General features: G+C 38.2%; 1 protein-coding gene across 4 annotated transcripts in view; it reads left to right on the forward strand.

The window, feature by feature from the left end:
* The window catches only part of NNT (nicotinamide nucleotide transhydrogenase), a 96263-nt gene extending 70375 nt beyond the window's left edge, over window positions 1–25888 (forward strand). For all 4 annotated transcript variants that reach the window (XM_061189239.1, XM_061189235.1, XM_061189238.1 and 1 more), the window contains 4 exons: window positions 2097–2178; window positions 20794–20912; window positions 23316–23431; window positions 24966–25888. In XM_061189239.1, the coding sequence (XP_061045222.1) occupies window positions 2097–2178; window positions 20794–20912; window positions 23316–23431; window positions 24966–25115 (467 nt within the window). In that variant the 3' untranslated portion in view covers window positions 25116–25888. The remainder of the gene's footprint in view (window positions 1–2096; window positions 2179–20793; window positions 20913–23315; window positions 23432–24965) is intronic.
* The last annotated feature ends 630 nt before the right edge of the window (window positions 25889–26518 follow it).

Consider the following 26518-nt stretch of genomic DNA (forward strand, 5'->3'; position numbering starts at 1 on the left):
AAAACCCCAAAGCAAACAAACAACCTGTAATAGCTGTTGTAATTGATTACATTAAAATAATTTCTTGTAATAGGGAAAAAAATCAAAGTGGAACGTCTTCACTTTTGGAAACTTAATGGAAATTTAGAAGCAGCCCTGTGATTACTAAGTGAAAAGTACTGAGAATTCTTGGCTTAGGTTCATATTTTGGGAATCACATAGAGATTCTATAAATTGAGGTAGTGGATTCTACCTGTGTCTTTTTGTGGTTCTGTACAAATGTTTAAATCATCTTTGAGTCTTGGTTATTTTTTTTCTCATTGGTAAATTTTGGGCCTATGTCAGCATTAAATTAGTATATGAAAGTGTCTAACTTACTTGTTAGACTCGCTCAGTAAAGGTTGGTAAATGTTAATATCTTTCTTTTCAAAAGTAAATATTTAAAAAATCATTGAGAATCATGTGGTTTCCAACAAGATGAGGTAACAAGGCCCAGTAGAAAGGACTTCATCTAGGAGTCATAACACCTTACTTCTGTTTTTAATTTTGCCTCTAACAATTGACATATGTGGACCAAGTCAGTTAATCTCTCCAGGCCTCAATTTCCCAATTTTCTGAGGTTTAGCCCAGTACCTCTTTACTCATCGCAGAATGCTGTTTTATTTATTACAGGCAATACATTGATTCCAGATTAGGATTTTTAACTCTATCATGCTATCATAGAAGTTTTCTATAAAGAAAATCAATTGATTTGACATGTGGGTAGTTTGCTGGTTGGTTATATACTAAGATGTAAATAAATAACAAACCTTAGCAGGATTGAATATTCAGGTGCAAGCCTTCTCAAGTGGGGGCAATATCATTTTCTAGGGGCGTTTGAAACACGTGGGTTTGGGGTTTTGGTTGTCTCCAAGACGGGGCTGCTACTGTCAGCTGGTGTGTGGGAGCAGGTAAACTAAATATTCTGTAAAGCCTGGGACATTCCTGCAGCATGGATTGTCCCAGCCAGAGCGCTTTGGCATTACCTGTTGAGAAACGCTGTGCTGGAGTGTGAAGGGGAAGAGTAAGAGACAACACTCTTTTCCCTTTAGGCATTTTCCATCTAGTGGAGAAGTCAGATAGATAAATAATGCACGGTGGGTTATGATAAGGGCTGAATTGGATGATGTAGACACTTTTTCTATCATGGGAAACCTAAGAAGGATTGTTGGGAAGTGAGGATTTGTATGGGGCCCTAGAGGATGGATGGCAGTGGGGGGAGGCAGAGGGAGTACCTTGGGCAGAGACTTGGTGTTTGGAAGAATGAGGGTTGGAAAGTGGGGACAGATGTGAGATTCATTGCACAGGGAGGAGGGACAGAACACGGGTTCAAGGGGAAGGGAGATGACTGACATTTTCGGTCATACCTGTAGGACCATCAGAAATACGGAGCACTTTATTCATTTATTTATTTTTTGGCAGAGGGGGAAGGTTTTAAGTTCTTATTTGGAGACGTTAAGTTTGTGGTGGAGCTGGGACAGCGGACGGGCTGAACTCGAGCTCAGTGACGGGCTGAGCCTGGAGACAGGTTGGGAGCCGTCAGGTGGTTGTCGAAGCCGTGGGATGGGCTGAGATTTTCCAAAGAGAGAATGAGGTGCAAAGTTAAAGCCCTGGGGAGCTTCATCATTTAAGGGCGGGGGCACAGAAGGAGAAGATCCGTTCAAGGAAATCGAGGAAGAGTAGTGACAAAGTCAGGAGGGGCACCAGGGGACTGTAATGTTATCAAAGCCAAGTAGGGAGACAGTTTGAAAATGTTTATGTGAGAGCGAGTGAGAGCCTGTGCACAAGTGTGTGTGTGTGTGAGTGTGTATGTGAGATGTGTGATATGTGATGTAGGGAGGGAGTGCCTAGCAGTGTCAGACACTGTAGGAGACTGAGAAGGGACTATGAGAATTTGAATTTGAAATTTAGGCCAATATTTTTAAAAGTCCATATTGTAAGTTTTTTGTTTTCACTTCTAGTCCTGTTAACTGATTGCCCTTTTTGGCATAAAAATATGTTTCAATCAAGAGAGAAATTGTAGTTCATAAAATCTGAAATAAAACCACATTCTTCTGTGTTCTTAATGTTCCTTGTAGGCTACGGTCTCTGTGCAGCCAAAGCTCAGTACCCCATTGCTGATTTGGTAAAGATGCTCTCCGAACAGGGCAAAAAAGTCAGGTAAGTGCTCGCAGTTCGTGTGTGAAAGGAAAGGAAAATAGATGACTTCCTTTAGGTGACTGTTTCTTCAAGTGGAGTTTTACCTGTGGATACTAGGTAGAGAAACTATTATAAGTTGTAAAAGACTGTATTCTAGCCTTAGTCTCACCTGTTAGTTGTCGCTATCTCTAATAGCCTCGAACCTAAATATAGTCTCACTTTAGAAAAGGAAATTTTATTGTACTAAATTCCAGGATAGTTATCAGTAGGGAAAAATAGAAACCTGGTTTCTCTGTGGTTTGATTTGGGGAAGGAGGTCAAGCAAGGCATCTGAATCACATCAAGTTGTGTCTTTTTGGTGTCTGTTGTTCACACTGAAGAAAAACATCTCAAATGAGTGGTCTCTGAAGGGTGAGACCCGGTGGTGAAACTGTGGCTGGTTAATAGTTGACTGATAAAACTCTTACACTCAGGCTGGAAAAGACTGCAGAAAAATTTCTTTTCCTATGTATAAAATAGGTAATCAATAAAGCCATACACTTTTTGAATTGTGAATTAGAATGGCAGCTGTTCCTGCTACTTGCCATTTGGGCACTGGACTCTGCTCTTGGGCGGATATTAAGCAGAATGGCAAAGTCAAGGACTGTGCATTTCTAGATTATTCCCCGTGACCTTGAATAAAGGGTTTTGTGGGATGTAAAAATGGGGTGGGGGGTGGTGAACCCTTGCAGTACTTTGTGTCTGTTCTGCGCACCTTTGGATCCATGTTCTGGAACTCCGCTGTTAGGAAGCAGTGAAGAAGGGACCGTCTGGAGTTGTCCCTGGAGCATAGCTGCTTTGTGTTGTGTGGGGAGACGGGTTCCCTAGCAGTTTCACTGACATGGTACCATAAGTCAGAGTGACAAGATAACTCTCTTGTTCAATAAAATTAGTTTGTTCACCAGGATGTTAATGTATGTTGACAAAACAGTTAATGTCTGTTAATAAAAATTCCTTTGAGCTGTCAATCTTACACTTTTGTCTGGAGGCAGATGATAAGAAAATAAGCCACAGTGTGCCTAGAACTAGTCAGACTATCTGTGCCAGACTGGATGCAGCGTCCTAATCTTCAGCTTGAATGTCCCAACTATTAACAGCGGAAAAAGAGACTTAGATGGTGAAATCAGAGGGTTATCTAAAATATTTTAGTGTCAGCTACATTTTATTTCTTCCTTTCTTCCCACCCTTTTTTCCCACCCTTTTTTCCCTTCTTCAGTCCTTTTCTTGCTCTTGACCTTCTGTGATCTATAGTGAGTCTGTGCTTTTCAAATACACAGAATCAAAATACTGTTTCATGATAGGACCATCATTTCTGTGATGCAGGCGGTTTCCACGTTTGGTAAAATCTTAGATGAATTGAAGATAGAAGATGAGAAAAGGCATCCTCTTTGTTTTCTAATTTTCACATAAGAGGTCTCATTTTAGTAACTTATTCCTGTTTTCATAGAGGGTGTTAAACAGTGCTTCCCTTTTAGTCATCGTCTTGCCACGTAAAGCATTTGCAGACCTGCAAGTGGAAAGGATGTGTTACAGAATCTTTCATGATTTTCCTAAAAAGAAATTGTTTCTCTTTATTCAATCCACATGTGAAAAATTCTAATGTATTAGTAATGCCTTCTATCACTACATAACTGTTTAGGAGATGAGTGGCAATCATAATAAAACAGAGAAAGATGGCTTTCATGTCTTAGTTATCCTTAGGGAAGGGAATGATTAATTTGACATACCTCTCTTATTACCCACTGGTCAGTCCAGGTTGTGGGTGCAGGTTGGGCAGCTTGACGGAAGGCAGGATGTGAAAGGAAAGGAATTAAGAGGGAAGGAAAAAAACCATCTGAAAAGAAAAGGGATAAGACAAATGAAATTCTGGTTTCTGACCTGATTAAAATTTGAATTTTATCCATGAGGACATAATATAAACTGCTGTTTTAGGAGGAGGATTTCTGTCACACTGCATTGGAAAAGTAATTATTTGACTTAAGATTTATAGCAGATATTTAATTAAACATATATGAAGAGTTTCTCAGTTATAATTTGTTTTTTATTGAAGTAATTTTGTGGCCAGAACTTCAGGCTTTTCATGAGAGCTTTTGTTTCATATAATTGTCATCAATTTTTCAAATAAGTTATGAATGATAAGTTTGTTAATAATTTATTATGTAGGATCAGAATAAAATTATTGGTCAGCCTAATCTCCACTTGTGAGTTAGGAAGAGTAAGCCATTTATATTGATCTCTCTATTTCATATTAAAGATGAAATATATATTAATATGTCCAAGGGGTTTTTTTGACTATAATATGTTGAATTTGCAACGTGGGCTTTGTAATAAGTTATGTAAATCTCACATTTGAATTAAATGGAAGAGAACTATTCTTGCTAACATGATGAGAGTATATTATCATATTTTTCCTTCCTAGCGTCCGTGTGGGGATTTTTTTTTTTTTTAAAGGGAATATAGCAACTTTGTTGATTTTGCTTTATTTGTGTCATCTTTTCGTAGGAGAGATGCAGATTTTCTTTATGAAGTTAGGACTGTGTGTATACATGGATGCTAGCTTTTTCTTAAGAGGCAAATGTCTGTTTGAACAAGAGATGGCTGCAGCGGTTACCTCGTATTTTAATGAAATAAATCTGTATTTACAGTTTGTGGTAATTTAGTCCTTTCATCACTCTGTGGAGCTCCCACGGTGTTCATTGAGCACAGCTGCTGGGCCTCTGCTGTTAGTAGATCTTTGTGCCTCCGGACCCCAGCATGCCTAGCATCCAGATGTGGTGACATATTAGCACACATTCCCCATGGAAATGTGCCAGTGTGGACATACGATTGTCATCAATTAGTTATGCCCAAGTGGTGCCAAGAAAAATTGCATCTGTCATACAGTCTGTCTGGCTTCATGGCCCACGGTTGATTTAGAGACACTCCTGTTTTCCTTTACTCTGGCCATAGTCATAACATGCTCACAGAGAGTTGAGATTATCTAATGAAGCACATGACATTTCATGATAAGAGCTCATTTCAGAATGTCATGGAAGTTCACTGACTTAGCTATTCTTTAGTGGCCAGGATATTGTTGCTTCCCGGGCACCAAGAACACCTAATTTATGCTTGATCTCGGAAAGCATTTTATTACAAAAATCTTATGATACAAGAGCACAGACATTTTTTTCTCTTTATTTCCCAATCTTTGGATTGATGTGATAGGCTTTTCATTGTAAAGCTGAGATAATCTTTCCAAGGAATAATTCTTAGAAAGAGGTATATATTTTTTTCTTTTTGCAATTAATCACTGCTTGATTTTCTTTGTATAAAGGCATTATTGCTTTTAAATTTATGAAACCACCTTTCAACTTCTTTGATTGACTAACTGATGTTATATATTGCTTTCATGTTAATGTTCAACTCTATCTTTCTATTAATAATTTATTGATAGAAACTTATTACTAGGTACTGAGAATACAAGAATGTGTAAGCCCAGTTCCCACTCTCAAAAGTTTATAGATATAAAGAGAACAAATTGATCAACAAATGAATCAGTGAATGAATTCCATTTAATGTGATAGTATGCTAAGAAGAGTAGAGTAGAAGGAAGGTAGGAATGCAAAAGAGAAGAGTAGATAAGTGTCCGGGGGATATTTTAAACTTTTTATACTACTCATAACATGACATTTTTTTTTGCAGGTTTTAAAAAATAAATATTTAGTTTTTCATCCTCTGTCTAAACACATCTAGCTGCCAATGGTATTTGCAGTTTAATAGTGTTTTACAGTCTTGTGTGACCTGGCTGTAAGTTTAAATATATGTTATTTTTGCTAGGAAACCCATTCTTTGGAGATAGTTGAAGATGAAATATTTTGTTGATCTAACTGGATTTTCCTGTTTTTCATGGATTAAATGTAATCTAAATAAACAAGAGTTCAGCCGTCTTGGATTTTGTTATGTTTTGGGGTACAGGAAGAGCCAGGACATGCAAATTTATTAAGTAATAAAGGTACATGCGTCTGAGAGTAGAAGTTAGGCCAGATAAAAGATCCAGTATAGTAGTTAAATAAAGAAATAGATATTATTTATGAGTTTCTTACCGGCTTTGCAATACTTTCTTGTCAGCCATGACTATTCATGTTAATGACAATTCACTGTATGAATAATTATATAGTACTTTGTGCCAGGCACTGTTCTAGGTCCTGAGAATACATAAGTGAATACAAAGATAAAAATTCCTGACCCTGTGGAGTTTTACATTTGCTGGGAACTTAGATAATAGGTGTTAAGATATTCTGAGTTGAAGACGCTTATAACCTCATTGTGTTTCCAATTCAGATGCTAGTTGAAATGATGAAGAACAGCAAGAGCGTAGGTCATTATATCCAAGTTTCAGAGTTACAGCGGGCACTATTTGGTGATGAATTAGCCAGTGCTTCTGGTTTTCTGAAAGAATATGGTGTGTTTCTTTGCACTGAGCCTGCCTTCTTGTAAAACATGGTGACAGGTGGGTGGGTGTGATGGGAGTTATTTGTGTAATTAGTCAAATGAGTGAAACTTTTGGTAGAAGAAAAGAAAGCTAAAGAGCACATGTGTATTCACTTACATCTCTATATTCAATCTATGGTATAAAATTGCCAGTAATCCCTCAGATCAAAATATGTATTTATTTTAACATCTTTATTGGAGTATAATTGCTTTACAATGGTATGTTAGTTTCTGCTGTATAACAAAGTGAATCAGCTATACATATACATACATCCCCATATTTCCTCCCTCTTGCGTCTCCCTCCCACCCTCCATATCCCATGCCTCTAGGTGGACCCAAAGCACCGAGCTGATCTCCCTGTGCTACGCAGCTGCTTCCCACTAGCTATCTGTTTTACATTTGGTAGTCTATATATGTCCATGCCACTCTCTCACTTCATCCCAGCTTACTCTTCCCCCTCCCCGTGTCCTCAAGTCCATTCTCTACATCTGTGTCTTTATTCCTGTCCTGCCCCTAGGTTCTTCAGAACCTTTTTTTTTTTTTTTTAGATTCCATGTATATGTGTTAGCATACAGTATTTGTTTTTCTCTTTCTGATCTAATTTTATTGATTTGAGTCCTCTCCCTCTTTTTCTTGATGAGTCTGGCTAAAGGTTTATCAATTTCGTTTATATTCTCAGAGAACCAGCTTTTGGTTTTATTGATCTTTGCTATTGTTTTCTTTCTTTCTATTTCATTTACTTCTGCTCTGATGTTTATGATTTCTTTCCTTCTACTAACCTTGGATTTTGTTTGTTCTTCTTTTTCTAGTTCCTTTATGTGTAAAGTTAGATTGTTTATTTGAGATTTTTCTTGTTTCTTGAGGTAGGATTGTATTGCTGTAAACTTCTCTCTTAGAACTGCTTTTGCTGCATCCCATAGGTTTTGGATCATCGTGTTTTGGTTGTTATTTGTCTCTAGGTATTTTTTGATTTCCTCTTTGGTTTCTTCAGTGATCTCTTGGTTATTTAGTAATGTATTGTTTAGCCTCCATGTGTTTGTGTTTTTTACTTTTTTTTCCCCCTGTTATTGATTTCTAATCTCATAGCGTTTTGGTTGGAAAAGATGCTTGATATGATTTCAATTTTCTTAAATTTACTGAGGCTTGATTTGTGACCCAAGATGTGATCTATCCTGGAGAGTGTTCCACGTGCACTCAAGAAGAAAGTGTAATCTGCTGTTTTCGGATGGAATGTCCTATAAATATCAATTAAATCTATCTGGTCTATTTTGTCATTTAAAGCTTGTGTTTCCTTATTAATTTTCTGTCTGGATGATCTGTCCATTGGTGTAAGTGAGGTGTTAAAATCCCACACTATTATTGTGTTACTGTCGATTTCCTCTTTTACAGCTGTTAGCATTTGCCTTATGTATTGAGGTGCTCCTATGTTGGGTGCATATATATTTATAATTGTTATATCTGCTTCTTGGATTGATCCCTTGATCATTATATAGTGTACTTCCTTGTCTCTTGTAACATTATTTTAAAGTCTATTTTATCTGATATGAGTATTGCTACTCCAGCTTTCTTTTGATTTCCATTTGCATGGAATATCTTTTTCCATCCCCTCACTTTCAGTCTGTATGTGTCTCTAGGGTCTGAAGTGGGTCTTTTGTAGACAGCATATAGATGGGTCTTGTTTTTGTTTCCATTCAGCGAGCCTGTGTCTTTTGGTTGGAGCATTTAATCCATTTACATTTAAGGTAATTATCGATATGTATGTTCCTATGACCATTTTCTTAATTGTTTTGGATTTGTTTTTGTAGGTCCTTTTCTTCTCTTGTGTTTCACACTTAGAGAAGTTCCTTTAGCATTTGTTGTAGAGCTGGTTTGGTGGTGCTGAATCCTCTTAGCTTTTGCATGTCTCTAAAGCTTTCGATTTCTCCATTGACTCTGAATGAGATCTTTGCCAGGTAGAGTAATCTTGGTTTAAGTTTCTTCTCTTTCATCACTTTAAATATATCATGCCACTCCCCTCTGGCTTGTAGAGTTTCTGCTGAGAAATCAGCTGTTAACCTTATGGGAGTTCCCTTGTATGTTATTTGTTGTTTTTCCTTTGTTGCTTTTAATAATTTTTCTTTGTCTATAATTTTTGTCAATTTCATTTCTCTGTGTCTCGGCGTCTTTCTCCTTGGGTTTATCCTGCCTGGGACTCTCTGCACTTCCTGGACTTAGGTGGCTATTTCCTTTCCCATGTTAGGGAAGTTTTCAACTATAATCTCTTCAAACATTTTCTTGCATCCTTTCTTTCTCTCTTCTCCTTCTGGGACCCCTATAATGTGAATGTTGGTGCATTTAATGTTGTCCCAGAGGTCTCTTAGGCTGTCTTCATTTCTTTTCATTCTTTTTTCTTTATTCTGTTCCACAGCAGTGAATTCCACCGTTCTGTCTTCCAGGTCATTTATCCATTCTTCTGCCTCAGTTATTCTGCTATTGATTCCTTCTAGTGTAGTTTTCATTTCAGTTATTGTATTGTTCATCTCTGTTTGTTTGTTCTTTAATTCTTCTAGGTGTTTGTTCTTTAATTCTTCTAGGTCTTTGTTAAACATTTCTTGCATCTTCTCAATCTTTGCCTCCATTCTTTTTCCGAGGTCCTGGATCATCTTCACTATCATTATTCTGAATTCTTTTTCTGGAAGGTTGCCTATCTCCACTTCATTTAGTTGTTTTTCTGCGGTTTTATCTTATACCTTCATCTGGTACATAGTCCTCTGCCTTTTCATCTTGTCTGTCTTTCTGTGAATGTGGTTTTCGTTTCACAGGCTGCAGGATGGTAGTTCTTGCTTCTGCTGTCTGTCCTCTGGTGGATGAGGCTATCTAAGAGGCTTGTGCAAGCTTCCTGATGGGAGGGACTGGTGGTGGGTAGAGCTGGGTGTTGCTCTGGTGAGCAGAGCTCAGTAAAACTTTAATCCGCTTGACTGCTGATGGGTGGGGCTGGGTTCCCTCCCTGTTGGTTGTTTGGCCTGAGGCGACCCAGTGCTGGTGCCTACCAGCTCTCTGGTGGGGCTAATGGCAGACTCTGGGAGGGCTCACGCCAAGGAGTTCTGGAGTCCCAGAACTTCTGTTGTCAGTGTCCTTGTCCCAGTGGTGAGCCACAGCCACCCCCTGCCTCTGCAGGAGACCCTCCAACACTAGCAGGTAGGTCTGGTTTAGTCTCCTATGGGGTCACTGCTCCTTCCCCTGGGTCCTGATGTGCACACTACTTTGTGTGTGCCCTCTAAGAGTGGAGTCTCTGTTTCCCCCAGTCCTGTCGAAGTCCTGCAGTCAAATACTGCTAACCTTCAAAGGTTGATTCTCTGGGAATTCCTCCTCCTGTTGCCGGACTCCCAGGTTGGGAAGCCTGATGTGGGGCTCAGAACCTTCAGTGGGTGGTCTTCTGTGGTATAAGTGTTGTCCAGTTTGTGAGTCACCCACCCAGCAGTTATGGGATATGATTTTTTTGTGATTGTGCCCTTCCTACTGTCTCATTGCAGCTTCTCCTTTGTCTTTGGATGTGGGGTATCTTTTTTGGTGAGTTCCAGCGTCTTCCTGTCAATGAGTGTTCAGCAGTTAGTTGTGATTCTGGTGCTCTCACAAGAGGGAGTGAGCGCACGTCCTTCTACTCCGCCTTCTTGAACCAATCTAGGAAACAGTACTTTTTTGCCTTAGTAGTATCTATAGAAGGGTTAAATGTGGCCTTTTGAAATTTGACACTATTCGACGCTTGAATATTAACTACAACCAAGTTGCCAATGTGTGCACTGTTCGCAATTATTGGCCTCAGTCTATATTGACTATATAATTTCTCTAGTTTTTTTGTGTAGTTGCAAGTGCAAAGAATTTCTGGCTTTCATTGGACCATATTGATATTTACTGGGATTTCAAGGTAAAAATTAGAAAATTAATTCAGAAATGTTGACAACAAACCACATTTGTTTTACTGTAAAAATTTGTGTTTTTTTAATGTAAATGATCATTAAAAATGTGCATTTATTTGAACAATACAGATGAGCATTTATATCACAAAATGTATTTCAATAGACTATTATAGTTTCAGGTTACATTTTTTTTAAAATTAATTAATTAATTAATTTATTTTTGGCTGTGTTGGGTCTTCGTTTCTGTGCGAGGGTTTTCTCCAGTTGCGGCGAGCGGGGGCCACTCTTAATCGCGGTGCGCGGGCCTCTCACTGTCGCGGCCTCTCCCGTTGCGGAGCACAGGCTCCAGACGCGCAGGCTCAGTAGTTGTGGCTCACGGGCTTCGTTGCTCCGCGGCATGTGGGATCTTCCCAGACCAGGGCTCGAACCTGTGTCCCCTGCATTGGCAGGCAGATTCTTAACCACTGCACCACCAGGGAAGCCCTCAGGTTACATTTATTAAGGGCTTATGTATGCCAGGCATTGGTCTAAAGTATAAAAAGCTCTTTACATGAACTGTCTCCCTTAAATCTCACAATAATCCTCTGAAGAGGCTTTATTATGAATCCCATTGTACATATGAGGAAAGTGAGGCACACAGGTAAATTGTCCAAATGTTTTGAACGCAGGTAGTGGCACTCTAGAGCTTTTAACTGCTACTCTTTACTACTTCCCTGAAATCTTTCTCTAAAAAGAGATAATAGAAAGTTTGAGTCAGTGTCCTTTATTGGGCACACTATGTTCCTTAAAACCCTTTCCTTCCCTCCCTTTATTTGAGTCGCTCTAATAGAGTGCCAGGTACTGTGGGAACTGATAAATGAGACACAGTTCCTATTCTCAAGTTGCTCCCAGTTTGGAGAGCACAGTCTTCAGCCAGTTACTATGATGCAGTGCATCGTAAGGAGGAGGAGCATAAAGAAAGAGTCCTGGGAGCATGGAAGATTTTTCCGTGATCGCATTTTAGTAGTTATTCCCCTTCTGTAGAATTATGTTATGGACAAGGACAGCTGATCCTGTTTTGTTAAGCATGTATACAATAAAGATAATTTTCATGGTTCATAGGGAAGAACCAAAAGGCTGGTAGGCTTTGCATTTTGGAATTCTGGATATTCTTCATGTGATGATGGAATGTTGATGAGCTTTGGCCCTTAGTTCCTGGAAATTGCTGGTCATGGGCAACCAATGTCTGATATAATTAACTTTAATCCGTACTTTGAAGATTAGCCAGTTGCATGGGCCAGAATTGTTGTAAATTCACATTGACTCATCAGCCTGCACGTATATATTTCTACAAAATTATTGTGTTCCGTCATTTCTCTCAAAACATTGGCATTCTCTTGTAATAGCCTGGCATGTGTTTCTTTCCAACTTTAGATTCTTAAAGTTTACTATAACAAATTATTATGCAAACAGATATAAAGTGATCTGTCCTTTGGGATATTCAGCATAACATGTTAGTTAGCTTTATGATTATTTACCCTTCACAACTAGCTCAACAGAAACATTGTCTTTATGCAGTCTGCAGCTAATCAAATATTACAATAATAACATATACATTTGGAGGTCTTTAATTTCTAATTTGGACCAAGACACCTCAGTTAAAGCATAAAGATGATTGCCAGATGGATTAATTTAAAAATAAGCAAAGGCAGTATTAAAAACAAATAAATTTAAAATTTTTTTAAATTACTGGAATCAAGGAGGGATACAGAATTGAAATACAAAAGTAAATCACAAAGTGTGTATTGGTTTACTCAGCTAAAATAGAATCTCTAGTTCATGGAATTTTAGGACTGGACAGGGAGTTTGTGGTAGGCTGAATAATGGCCCCAAAGATACCCTCCTCCGAAGCCCCCAAACCTGTGAATATGTTACCTTATATGGCAAAAGAAACTTTGTAGATTCAGTGAAGATTCTGACCTGGAGAGCTGATTCTGAATTATTTGGGTGGGCCCATGTAATCACTAGGGTTCTTACAAGAGCGAGGAAGGAGGGTCAGAATCAGAGAAAGAAGTGTGACAATGGAAGCAGAAGTCAGAGTGATGTAGCCTCAAGCCACGGATGGGGGCCTCCAGAAGCTGGAAAAGGCAAGGGACGGATTTTCTCTTAGAGCCTCTAAGAGAAATGCAGCCCTGCCGACACCTTGATTTTTAGCACAGAGAAACTGATTTTGGATGTCAGACCTCTATAATCAATTTGTGTTGTTTTAAGCTACTAAAATTGTGGTGGTTTGCTATATCAGCAATAGGAAGCAAGTACAGACCTTAAATGTCATGTAGCACAGTGACTCTTAGTCTTTCTGAAGCCTCACCACTCAGGTTTTGGGGAGAGGAAGGGACCTGGGGGAAACAGGAAGCACTTGTTGATGCTCAGAAGGATTAGGAGATGAGGAGAAAATTTTGGTGTCCAGGATTTACTATGAAGATCTCAAAAGAGCACATTCATTGCAGTTAGTAGTATAGGACTGAGGTAGAGCCATGTCTTGCAGTGGTTCTGGGAATCCTCAGTTCCACCAAAGCTGCTGCCCTCTCTTACTAGTAGTTTTGATCCCTCCCCCTCCTCCCATAAATGAAGGGCTGTCTCAGCTATCATAACTGCCTTGACTATGTCCACTGCCAGCCAACCATCCTTTACATTTATTTGTGAAATCCCCTTGAATTCATTTTGTACTGAATTGGTGGTTTGTATGTCAGCTCAGATTAATGAACCTGTCTCTGCCTGATCCACAGAAAAGAAGCCTGAAACTTTCCCTAACTAGGAAATTTGTTCTAAATTGTTGACAGAAAGTTGTTTTTTTTTTTTTAAGTTTTAATTGAATTTGTTCTTCTGTTTTATGTTTTGGTTTTTTGGCCGCAAGGCATGTGGGATCCCAGCTCCCCGACCAGGGATCAAACCCACACCCTCTGCATCGGAAGGCGAAGTCCCAACCACTGGACCACTGGGGAAGTCCCCGAAAGTATTTTTTTTTAAAGTTAATTCCAACTCTTTCTTTTTCATTTGAAGACTATTTTCTTTTCTTCTGTTTAATGAAAATGAGGAATATTTGGTCAACTTCTGTTTTATTTGGTCTGCTTGAAAATCAGTTTTGCCGTTTTTTTTTCTAGCCAGTTTATCTTTTTTCACTTAGAGCATGTTATTTTCTAAGTTGTTAGGTATTTTGTGTTTCTCTTGAACCTTATCCAAGTGCCCTCTGATCCTTTTAAGCTGCAACTCCCTGAACTAAATCTAGTTATTTACTATATCATTGGATCTAGTCAGTGGTAGAAGATAGAGTACCTTTTCCTGATGTGCGAAAACAACCCTGCATTAATTTTGAATGTTGACTTGAAATTGACACAGTTGAAATACAGATTGGCATTAACTTTGAATACAAATCAGCTGATTAATGCAATTTGATATGTTAACTATATTACTAAGAACCTCCATAAAGTGAAATGACCTTTTCAAACTAAAATTTTTTACTTTAAGATGTGTTCTTTTGGAAATTATTTTGTTTCATCATTATTAAAAAATAATGACACATGAGGGTCCCTGAATTTAATTATAGAATCTCTGCCTTTGATGGGGCACATTCTTTGTGCCTTTAGTTCTTCCACTTGATATTTGTTTTGTGTTTGTTTTTGTAGGTCCTTTTCTCCTCTTGTGTTTCCCACTTAGAGAAGTTCCTTTAGCGTTTGTTGTAGAGCTGGTTTGGTGGTGCTGAATTCTCTTAGCTTTTGCTTGTCTGTAAAGCTTTTGCTTTCTCCATCGAATCTGAATGAGATCCTTGCCAGGTAGAGTAATCTTGGTTGTAGGTTCTTCCCTTTCATCACTTGAAGTATATCATGCCACTCCCTTCTGGCTTGTAGAGTTTCTGCTAAGAAATCAGCTGTTAACCTTATGGGAGTTCCCTTGTATGTTATTTGTCATTTTTCCCTTGCTGCTTTCAATACTTTTTCTTTGTCTTTGATTTTTGCCAGTTTGATTTTACTATGTGTCTCGGCATGTTTCTCCTTGGCTTTATCCTGTATGGGACTCTCTGTGCTTCCTGGACTTGGGTGGCTAGTTCCTTTCCCATGTTATGAAGGTTTTCGACTATAATCTCTTCAAATATTTTCTCAGGTCCTTTCTGTCTCTCTTCTCCTTCTGGGACCCCCATAATGTGAATGTTGTTGTGTTTAATGTTGTCCCAGAGGTCTTCATTTCTTTTCATTCTTTTTTCTTTATTCTGTTCCACAGCAGTGAGTTCCACCATTCTGTCTTCCAGGTTACTTATCCGCTCTTCTGCCTCAGTTATTCTGCCATTGATTCCTTCTAGTGTAGTTTTCATTTCAGTTATTGTATTGTTCATCTCTGTTTGTTTGTTCTTTAATTCTTTTAGGTCTTTGTTAAACATTTCTTGGATCTTCTCGATCTTTGCCTCCATTCTTTTTCCGAGGTCCTGGATCATCTTCACTATCGTTATTCTGAATTCTTTTTCTGGAAGGTCGCCTATCTCCACTTCATTTAGTTGTTTTTCTGGGGTTTTATCTTGTTCCTTCATCTGGTCCATAGCCCTCTGCCTTTTCATCTTGCCTATCTTTCTGTGAATGTGGTTTTTGTTCCACAGGCTGCAGGATTGTAGTTCTTCTTGCTTCTGCTGTCTGCCCTCTGGTGGATGAGGCTTTCTAAGAGGCTTGTGCCAGTTTCCTGATGGGAGGGACTCGTGGTGGGTAGAGCCGGCTGTTGCTCCCACTTGATATTTAAAGAACATAAAGTTAAAATATTCTGTACACCAAATATTTTGTGTATACCAAACAGTGCCTTAAAATACATAATAAATTAGTTTCAATTTAAGTTCTTCTTGGCTGAGATTTGGTTTGTTAATCTTGGTAATTTATTTTATTAGGTATTATAAGGAACTATTAGCTGGGGAGAAAAAGAAATACAGACTCTGCCCACTTAACCAAATGCCCATTGAGCAAAGTATCCAGATGTTCTAACAACTACTTATTATTGATCAATTTCAATAAAGTAGCTGTCAGAGAAAGCACTGAAAGTCTTTACTGATATTTTTTTTTCTTTCTCTGTTGAGCTCTCTTTAAAACCTTGCAAAATCCTGTTCCTCCTTCAAGCTTTACTCCTTAGATTGAGCATGTGCTGCTGATGACTTTTATCTGAACCAAACTTTATTATGATGGTGGCAAAATGGTGGTTTTATAACCCCACTACATTTATCAGTTGATGGTCTACCACTATAGGGGAGAGTGTTCCCACCCTCCCTTCCTTCCTTTCTTCCTTTCCTCCTTTCCTTATTGACTTATGAATCTGTTATCGGTCTTGACTCATGAATTCCTGCTTTCCACAGTGGGTTATAATCCATGACTATCCTTATTTATTTTGATGTTCAAATTACTTTCTTTATACACCTTAGTGCCATACGTGCCTTTAAAGACACATGTCCATGTCATTCTTTCATGCGCATTTATTTTGCTTTGTGCTCTGCCTTCTTTCTCACTTTTTTAAGGATTACACAAATTCAGTCTTTCCTCTTTTTTAAAATTCAGTTGTTTATTACATATAAGTGAGCTTTACCTTCTCTGAGTCTGTTATTGTCTTTTTCTTACTGCTTCTGTTATTTCCTGTGAAGCTAAGGGATTGTTCATCCCTCCCCATCATTGAAGAAAGGTTTAAAAGTCCTGAACTGGAGACTGTGATGCTTGTTTACAAAATCAAGCACCTCTGAAACTTCATTCATCATGCCTTTTCTTTTTCTACATTCATGTAATCAGCAGGCTTAGGAGTATATTTTGGTTTTTTCAATATACTGCATTTTTCTCTCTATTTTTTATATTCATGCTTAAAATTCTATATTATTATTAAAATATTAAAATGACATTCATGTTCAGGATTGAGGGTTAGTAATAGTAACTCCCATTTAATGAGCATATAGTTTGGTGCCTGGAGAAAATTTTTTTTCAAATGTTTTATCTTATTGCCATTGTAAAGGTATTAAAATTTTAAAGTAGACATCTCAACCCAAGAGTCTGTGTAATATTTTGGAAATGCTTTCTCTGAGGCAGTTTGAAAATAGCTGCAGTAGTGCTGAATATAGTTTGTGGTACTACATGAAGAGTATGAACATGAATTGTCAGTATTTTGCCTCATTTCTTTTGTTTTCAGGAGTGATTAAAAACCCTAGTTTGGAACAGACAATGACATTAGAATAGCAATGTCTAGCCAAAAAAAAAAATCTTGTTTTTAGAGAACATTTAAAAATTTTTACTCAACTGTTGAACTGTTACATTTCCAAAAAATGATTAATTTTATTTATTTATTAATTTTATTCTCACCAAAATAAAGTAGTAAATCAACTATACGTCAATAAAAAAAATAAAACTGTAGGTAGCCCACTGAGGGAAGAGATGATAAATACCTTTTAAAAGAGTCTTACATATACACACCACTATATATAAAATAGATAACTAATAAGGACCTACTGTATAGCACAGGGAACTGTACTCAGTACTCTGTAATGGCCTGTTTGGGGAAAGAATCTAAAAAAGAGTGGAGGGACTTACCTGGTGGCGCAGTGGTTAAGAATCTGCCTGCCAGTGCAGGAGACACAGGTTCGAGCCCTGGTCCAGGAAGATCCCACATGCTGCGGAGCAGCTAAGCCCATGTGCCAGAACTACTGAGCCTGTGCTCTAGAGCCCATGAGCCACAACTGCTGAGCCCGTGTGCCACAACTACTGAAGCCCACGCACCTAGAGCCTGTGCTCTGCAACAAGAGAAGCTACTGCAATGAGAAGCCCGCGCACTGCAACGGAGTAGCCCCCACTCACCGTAACTAGAGAAAGCCCGCACGCAGCAATGAAGACCCAATGCAGCCAAAAATAAATATAAATAAATTAAAAAATAAAAAAATAAAAAAGAGTGGATATATATATGTATAACTGATTCACTTTGCTGTACAGCAGAAACTAACACAACATTGTAAATCAACTATGCTCCAATAAAAAATTTTAAAAAGTCTTAGATTATTAATAGTCCATTCTATACAGTTCATTCTACCTCCTACCGCTAGTAATTTTTCAGAACCTACTTCCCCAGCATTTAAGAGGTGCTGGTAAATGTTTTGCATTGTTGCAGGTACTTTGTGTACTAAGAGACATTTTTTTCTCCTATGTCCATGCAAATACTTAATTAAATTAAAAAAAAATTTATAGCTTATAGTATTGTTTGAAACTTTCTGGGTGCTCAATTTTTCTCAACACTGTAAATTGGATTCTTAGAACTCCTGATTTCACCCATTCAAGCAGAGATATATAGGTATTTCTCAAACCTCTTCTACAGAGTTTAGTATAGCCCTTGGCATGATGTGGGCTTGTAATAACAGGTGGTTAGTACTCTATGGGAAAATTGAGAGAGAGGGAGCTATTAAGTAACTTACTGAACGTCATGTAACTATAGTTAACTTGAGCTACTAACTAAACAAAAATACCTCTTAAATTCTTGACTATACTGCCTATATTGTATAGTAGTGAAAAGACTCTTGAGGCCGAAAGACCCGAGTTCGACTTACAGGTTAGCTATACTAAAAAAGTTGTGCAAATTGTATAGCACATCTCAAAGAGTCAGTATTAGCCATTATGCCAAAATATATGCCGACAGCCCCTCTTATATATATTCTTGCTCTCTTCTTTTTTTAAGGTACAGGAATGTAGCTCTAAAGCCCAGTTTATTTAACTAAGTCCTGGATTTGAATCAGCTGCTCTAAATTCTAATTCTTGATGGAGATTATTAAAGATGATTAGGGATAGAATGAAATAATATATAAGAAATTTGTAAATTGTATCACAATATAAAAGCATGGAGTATTAATTTATTTTAAATGAAGTTAATTTTTTTCCACCATAAAATTGTTCATTCTCATAGAAAATTTGGAAAACATTTTTAAATAGAGGAGAAGTAAAATGATTATCTGTTGTAAACCACCTAGAGATAACTGTTTTGTTTCCTTTTAGCCCTGAGTTTCTGTTTTTTTAAACATAAGTTGGTTATTTAGGAACATTCAGTGGTCCCAGATGAAGATTATATAAAAGAGAATTTGAGGGACTTCCCTGATGGTGCAGTGGTTACAAATCCGCCTGCCAATGCAGGGGACACGGGTTTGATCCCTGGTCCGGGAAGATCCCACATGCTACGGAGCAACTAAGCCTGTGCACCACAACTACTGAGCCTGCACTCTAGAGCCCGCGAGCCGCAACTGCTGAGCCCAGGCACCACAACTACTGAAGCCCACGCTCTCTAGGGCCTGTGTGCCGCAACTACTGAGCCCACGTGCTGCAATTACTGAAGCCCTTGTGCCTAGAGCCCGTGCTCTGCAACAAGAGTAGCCACTGCAATGAGAAGCCCGCGCACCGCAATGAAGAGTAGCCCCAGCTCGCCACAACTAGAGAAAGCCCGCACGTAGCAATGAAGACCCAATGCAGCCAAAAATAAATTAAAAAAAAAAATTGATTAAAGAGAGCCTATCATTTGATATCTTGTTTTCCAATACGAGCTCCCCAGTAATTCAGGCTCTTCATTATCAGATTATCTTCATTATCTTCATTTAAAGATGTAGAAAACCATATATCAGTTATTTGGACAATGTAAATAGCCATTTTATAGCTCTTTTCAGGTCTGCTTTTGGGAGGGGTCAATTCCTATGCTTTTTTAATCTGTTCCTAACAGGGACTGTGTTACGAGTGGGGAGGCCTGGCTTGGCAGCAGTTCCTGTGAAAAGTAACAGGGCATCTTTTTTTTTTTGGAGTACAACTGCTTTACAATGGTGTGTTAGTTTCTGCTGTACAGCAAAGTGAGTCAGCCACACGTATACATATATCCCCTCTTCCTTGGATTTCTTTCCCAATTAGGTCACCACAGAGCACTGAGTAGAGTTCCAATAGGGCATCTTAAATAACTGTCAGTGATAAAAACCAGCAGTGTGGTGTGGGAGCTGTTACAGGCTTAGGCTTCTGAAAGGGGCCTGAGGGTATGACTTTCTTGCTGTGCCTTGTGCATCTAGATCACATCCAGCATATTGTATTTACGGTGGGGGACTGAGCTTTGAGCTGGACGGTGACAGTATAGGAACAGGTGACTAGGACAGCAGTGAGTCTAGAAGTCCTGTCAGTCACTGAACAGTTGAAAGAATTGAAGATGTTTTGCTTAACAGGCATCCTAGGTTAGCTCAGAGGAATCCACATGTGAAAGAGGGGGTAGACCCTCAAACTACAGACCTTGGAAAGCAATGAGTTGGAGGTTCTTTTTGGTTTAATATAATGAGCGTGTGTGTGTGTGATATGTAATATATATTTATATAGTTATTGGGATTTTCTAGTAATGGAATAGAGCTAGAATGGAGTTAGTTTCTGGTCACTGAAGGTATTTAAGCTGAGGTTGGATGGATCCCTGCCTAGAAGTAGTATAAAATGCATTTGTTCACTGGATTCATTCATTCATTCACTCCCTCACTCACTTTTTATTTGGTCCTTCCTTTGTGCCAGGGACTGTGCCCAGTGCTGAGGAGACAGAGATCAATACTGTGGGCAAGAGGTTGGATTACATGACTTCAGAGATCCGATTATGGCTGTGGTTGAACGAAATTGCTTGATGCTTCAGTTTCTTTTGCCTTAATAAAAGAGCAGATGTCTGATTTGTGTATTACTCTGCCTTTTAAACACTCCAGCGTGTTACTATCACATTTCTTCTGTGATGTAGAGAAATGCTGCATATTACTCTCTGAAAGTAGGCCTTTAACTTACGTGCATGACAGTGTTTTTCATGGCAAACGTTTAATTCCAGGCTGACTTCAAAAAGATTCAAAAATTATCATAAAGTATCATGAGAGAACATAATGCTTATTAAATGTAAGGTGATATTATTAATGTTGTTGGGAGTTCATTGAACTTAAAACATATATGGAAGAGTCAGGTTCTAAAGTCACACTTATTTTTTTGAGAGGAGTTACAGTTTGTATATACTGAGATCTTGAATCTCCAAACCTTACTATTTGTAGATTGACCGTATATCTAGACAGATTCTGTTCCTGCTTGTAGAGATCAGATAGTTCCAGGAGAAGCAGAGGTGCCAAGAACAAAGTGTGCAGATTTGGAGGTGATATTGGGGTCTCTGTACATTTCGGCCCATCAAGTAAGGCCAGCTGTTCATTTGTTTCATGTCCAGGTTTGGAATTCACCCAGTTGCAGGCCGGATGCCTGGTCAGCTTAATGTGCTGCTGGCTGAGGCTGGGGTGCCATATGATATTGTGTTGGAGATGGATGAGATCAACCATGATTTCCCAGGTAAGTGACGGGGGATAATGGTAAAGTTTAGGTGTTCTTAGTATGAACAGAGTGATGCCAGTCTTAGGGCATAAATTGTGGGATTACTGAAGACCTACTAGTCAGATGAAGAGTAACCTGCTCCTAGTGAGTATGCAGTTGAAATTAAATAAGCGAAAGACAATACTGAACAAGGTGCAACAGATTTATAAGCAGCATGGGTAATTTTCTCCCTCTGAGGAGATCTGAAGGATGGTGAAAATCTTGGGAGGCAGTGCAGTGGACTGCATTGCAGAGGGATTTGGAACAGACCTGGCTTTGGAATCCAGGTCCTGAGTCTCATTTGCTTGTGGCCTTGAACTAGGTACTCAACCTCAGGTTCCTCATTTATAAAATTGCTTCTGCTGATGATTTAGTGTCTGATTCTTGCCAGTGTCTGAGATTTTACTGGTTTTCAGTTGTACCAACTCATGGTCAGTAAGTAGTTTTCTGTTTTCTTTAAAGTACTAGGACTTCACTAGATAAGGTGTTGGACTTTGTGGCTGTCACTGGGTAGATGTTGAATGCTATGACATTTGGCCTAAGATCATGTTTGTTAAAATTAAACCAGTTCCCTCTGGCACGTATCCACTGTAAACTTAAAAAGTACTGTTTATTAGAGAAAAATAATGAAATTGTGTGTATGTCTAGATTCACATGGCATTTTTGGCAGAGTTCTAAGGTACCTTATATTATGACCCTTAAAGAGGGAATTTAGACTATTTTAATTTTATGCCCCCTTTCAGATTTCACTGTTGCTAAATTATGTGTGAAACCTGCCAGTTCCAGGAATTATGGACACAGCTTTAATATAGTACAGACTCTTAGACCATTTTCTTTTAGACATCAAATTGCATATTAAGTAGTCATTTTAAAAGTTGAAAATGGAATGCAGATCTTTTTTTTTTTTTAAACATCTTTATTGGAGTATAATTGCTTTACAATGGTGTGTTAGTTTCTGCTTTATAACAAAGTGAATCATCTATACATATACATATATCCCCATATCTTCTCCCTCTTGCGTCTCCCTCCCACCCTCCCTATCCCACCCGTCTAGGTGGTCACAAAGCACGGAGCTGATCTGCCTGTGCTATGTAGCTGCTTCCCACTAGCTATCTATTTTACATTTGGTAGTGTATATATGTCCACTCTTTCACTTCGTCCCAGCTTACCTTTCCCACTCCCCGTGTCCTCAAGTCCATTCCCTATGTCTGCGTCTTTATTCCTGTCCTGCCCCTAGGTTCTTCAGAACCATTTTTTTTTTTTTATATTTCATATATACGTGTTAGCATACGGTATTTGTTTTACTCTTTCTGACTTACTTCACTCTGTATGACAGACTCTAGGTCCATCCACCTCACTACAGATAACTCAGTTTCATTTCTTTTTATGGCTGAGTAATATTCCATTGTATATATGTGCCACATCTTCTTTATCCATGTCACAAAGAAAGAAAACTACAGACCAATATCACTGATGAGCATAGATGCAAAAATCCTCAACAAAATACTAGCAAACAGAATCCAACAGCACATTAAAAGGATCATACACCATGATCAAGTGGAGTGTATCCCAGGAATGCAAGGATTCCTCAATATATGCAAATCAATCTATGCAATACACCATATTAACAAACTGAAGGAGAAAAACCATATGATCATCTCAATAGATGCAGAAAAAGCTTTTGACAAAATTCAACACCCATTTATGGGAATGCAGATCTTTAATGTTACTGGCAAGATCATTTTGGGATCATAAACGAGCTATAAAGTCAGATTAGGTAGATCCATTGAGGGGAGGGAAAGCATAATAATGCAAGTTCCAGTCAGGGTGCTCAGGTATCAGATGCAGGACCTATTGCTTTTTTTTTTTTTTTTTTAAAGATCTATTCTTTTTTTTTTTTTTAATTAATTAATTAATTAATTTATGGCTGTGTTGGGTCTTCGTTTCTGTGCGAGGGCTTTCTCTAGTTGTGGCAAGCGGGGGCCACTCTTCATCGCGGTGCGCGGGCCTCTCACTATCGCGGCCTCTCTTGTTGCGGAACACAGACTCCAGACGCGCAGGCTCAGTAATTGTGGCTCACGGGCCCAGTTGCTCCGTGGCATGTGGGATCTTCCCAGACCAGGGCTCAAACCCGTGTCCCCTGCATTAGCAGGCAGATTCTCAACCACTGCGCCACCAGGGAAGCCCCCTATTGCTTTTAAGCTGTGTGACATTGGCTAAGTTACTGAACCTCTCTGATAAAGCTCTTTGTACAGTGCCTGGCACAAGTGTTTGTCCTATAAATATTAGCTTCTGTTGTTGTTGTTATAAAGTCAGGTCACCATAATTTGCCTGAAAGTAAAAGTGACCCTTTTAATTTTTGTATTTTCTTTTATTATGTAGACACTGATTTGGTCCTTGTAATTGGAGCTAATGACACTGTTAATTCAGCGGCTCAAGAAGACCCCAACTCTATTATTGCAGGCATGCCAGTCCTTGAGGTCTGGAAATCAAAGCAGGTAAAGTTTCAGACTTGTGTTTCATTCTAATAATTAAAGGTCTCTTAAAATACATACACAGAACTTTCCTTGGTCACTTGAGAAATGATGATGCCTTTTAGGAGGCTCAGGAGTTAGAGTAGATTTAGGGTCCAGCTCTCTATATCCAGCTTCTGTCTGTTCTGTGGTCACCAGAGAACCTGAGTGAATGCCCTGATCTCGATTAGAACTAGAAGAGATTATCTGGATGGATTAACACAATCTGTAACCACAGCTGAAAAAGGACCTGTGAGCTTTTGGGATGAGTCTGGCTGAATTCCAGGCCGAGTCCAGTGAAGCAAATGGCTTCCCTTCAGGACAGTGAGTCAGTATCGTCGCCTTCACATATGATGATGAGCACAGTTTTTCATTTAATTTTTTTGAAAGGGAATTTGTATATTATGGAGTGTACAGAAGAAAGGTGATTTAGAAAACCAAACAATAACATGGAAGGAAGCAAGCCCTGCTCACAACACATTACTTCTGAAAAAGCTAATTGCTAGATTGTAGAGAACGCAAACGCTTATAAATTTTCCTCTGTCCCGACTGTGGGCAAGTCTATTTACCATTCTCAAGTCATATCTGCATTTTAAGAATCATTATGATGTAATGTATATTTTCCCTTTAATTTGTCTCTCTTTATTGTAAATGTGTGAGTTTTAAACATAGTATTTGTGGTGAGTGAGTAGATATGACATGCACTTGTTCATGTGTATATGGACAGTTGCATTGATCACCAATATTTGAGTTTGTAGGGTACATTACTGTATTAATGGTATATGGAACATGAATAAATTTGCTCTGCTTCCATTTTTGAATAGACTGCGTGTCCTAAAAGACCATAGAAAGGCTTTTCATTTCATGAAGAATTGACTTGATATTCAACAGGACAGCAACATCCACAATCTGTGTAATTGTAAATGTCTAGAACACATCAGTATTAGAGATGGATGGACTTACCCCTTCATTTTTCTTCGTGGAAGCATTCTATTAGTCATTAGCTCTGTTCTGTGACACACTAGATTGCTCTTTGGGCTCTTGTCTTATATCCTTTCTGTCTGATATCCTTTACTTTAAAGCAATGGACTAAGAATCATACCATTTTCCCACTCAACTACATTTATCTTAGGATGGGTAGTAGAAGCTTATGCACTAAATTTGTTCTCTTTAGCCCATTCAGAGAAAGATGCTTATTTTTCTGACTAGAAAATGTTATACATAGTCTTTATAGAGAAAAGCACTGAGAAAAAAAATCACTTATCACTTGGAGATATACTATTGTTAACATGACCTTTTCTCTAATGGATATAAGAGTATGGGCACATTTAAAGAATTAAAGTTAATACAAAGTAAACATGCATTTAAAACTACTCCTTGTGTATTTTAAGTCTTTGTAGTAAAGAATTAGTAATGGTACCTGCTTTGTTCAGAGTCAGGGCAGGGCAATGTTTGTTTGTCGAACAGGTCCTGACCAGGTCTGTTAAATACACCGTCTCACTTAATCTTTGGTTCTTAGGTCATTGTTATGAAGAGGTCCTTAGGTGTTGGCTATGCTGCAGTGGACAATCCAATCTTCTACAAACCTAACACAGCCATGCTTCTAGGCGATGCCAAGAAGACGTGTGATGCCCTACAGGCGAAAATTAGAGAATCCTACCAGAAGTAAAACACAAAGATCAAGCTGTTGTCTAACAAAGCCACCTCTTCACTTGTGGGAACAGGCAAATAAATTATTAACATATACAGCTGATACACATCTATATCAGAGCTCTTGAAAGAAAAGGAAGACTCTGAAGAAAGCAAAGCAAATACAGGGAAAATTTTCAAGAGCAGCAATCCCTCAATTTTAAAAAAGGATTGACAAGTCTAAATGTCTTCCTGTGCATATTTTTTGTGTTATGAATTCCAAAAGTATTTTACACAAGGAGAAGGAACAGCCTCATTTTAGATGTAATCCATTTGGATTTTCCTCAATAGTCAGCAGTGTTTTAAGAAATTAAGTCTTTATGATTTTTTAGGACTTACATTATACATAGATTTGAAAAAATCTGACGCAGTGTAAACATTACAGCCACCTGCATTTATGTTTTTTCAACAAATGTGACTAATTTGAAACTTTCATCAACTCTTGAGCTGTCCCCTTACCATTTAACCATAATCTGAATTAAACATATCAAATTAGTTTCAATTTTTCAAACTGTACTTCTGATTCTATATTTCAGGGGTGTATTTTCTCACTTCTATTTTAATACATTAAAGGACTAGATAATCTTTCAGAGATGCTGGAAACAAATCATTTGCTTTGTATGTTTCATTAGAACACCAATGAAACATATAATTTGAAATCAGTATTAGTTGTATTTTTTAAACCCCATTTCCAATTGGAGATCTCTCTAATTTCAATCAATTTATAATGTGTAGTACTGTATTAAGTGCACTTGAATGGAATTCAACTATTTGACTAATAAAATGAGTTCATCATGTTTGCATAGTGATGTAGCAATTGTCTCTGGTGACGAAAGGCTAAAATCAAGTAATTCTGCCTGTTATTAATATCTGAGGAAGATTTTGCTACCATGAAATAGATGAGATTAATCTGTCTTAACTGCTTGGAAGAATAATTTTTTTCCCAAATCAGAGTGTGTTTTAAGGTGTTATGTAAATGATAACATTTGAGAGAAATGGTGGCACTTTTTAGCTACCTCTTTGTTTAAGCGCCCGTAAAGATTATGTCTTTTTAGCACCAGTAAAGATTATGTCTTTTGCAGTAAAAGTGTAGATTTTCTTCGTGACTTTGCCATTATGCCAAAAGCTCTGTATAGGTTGAATGTGTGAAGAATATTTGGAATATCTATCTCTATATATAATTAATTTGGCATTAAGTTTCTTGAAACAATTATTAACATGTAAAAAGTATCTCTAAATCAGAAAAAGAAATAACTGGTGTGAAATTTTTTACTATAATACTGATGTTTATTGAGTTTAAAACCCATAGTATTTGTTGGTTTGGTAATCAATTTCTTTTTTGCTGTGCCTGAGATTAAGATCTGTTTGTGTGTGCATGTGTTT

Source organism: Eubalaena glacialis, chromosome 4 (genome assembly GCF_028564815.1).
Source record: "Eubalaena glacialis isolate mEubGla1 chromosome 4, mEubGla1.1.hap2.+ XY, whole genome shotgun sequence".
Lineage (NCBI taxonomy): Eukaryota > Metazoa > Chordata > Mammalia > Artiodactyla > Balaenidae > Eubalaena > Eubalaena glacialis.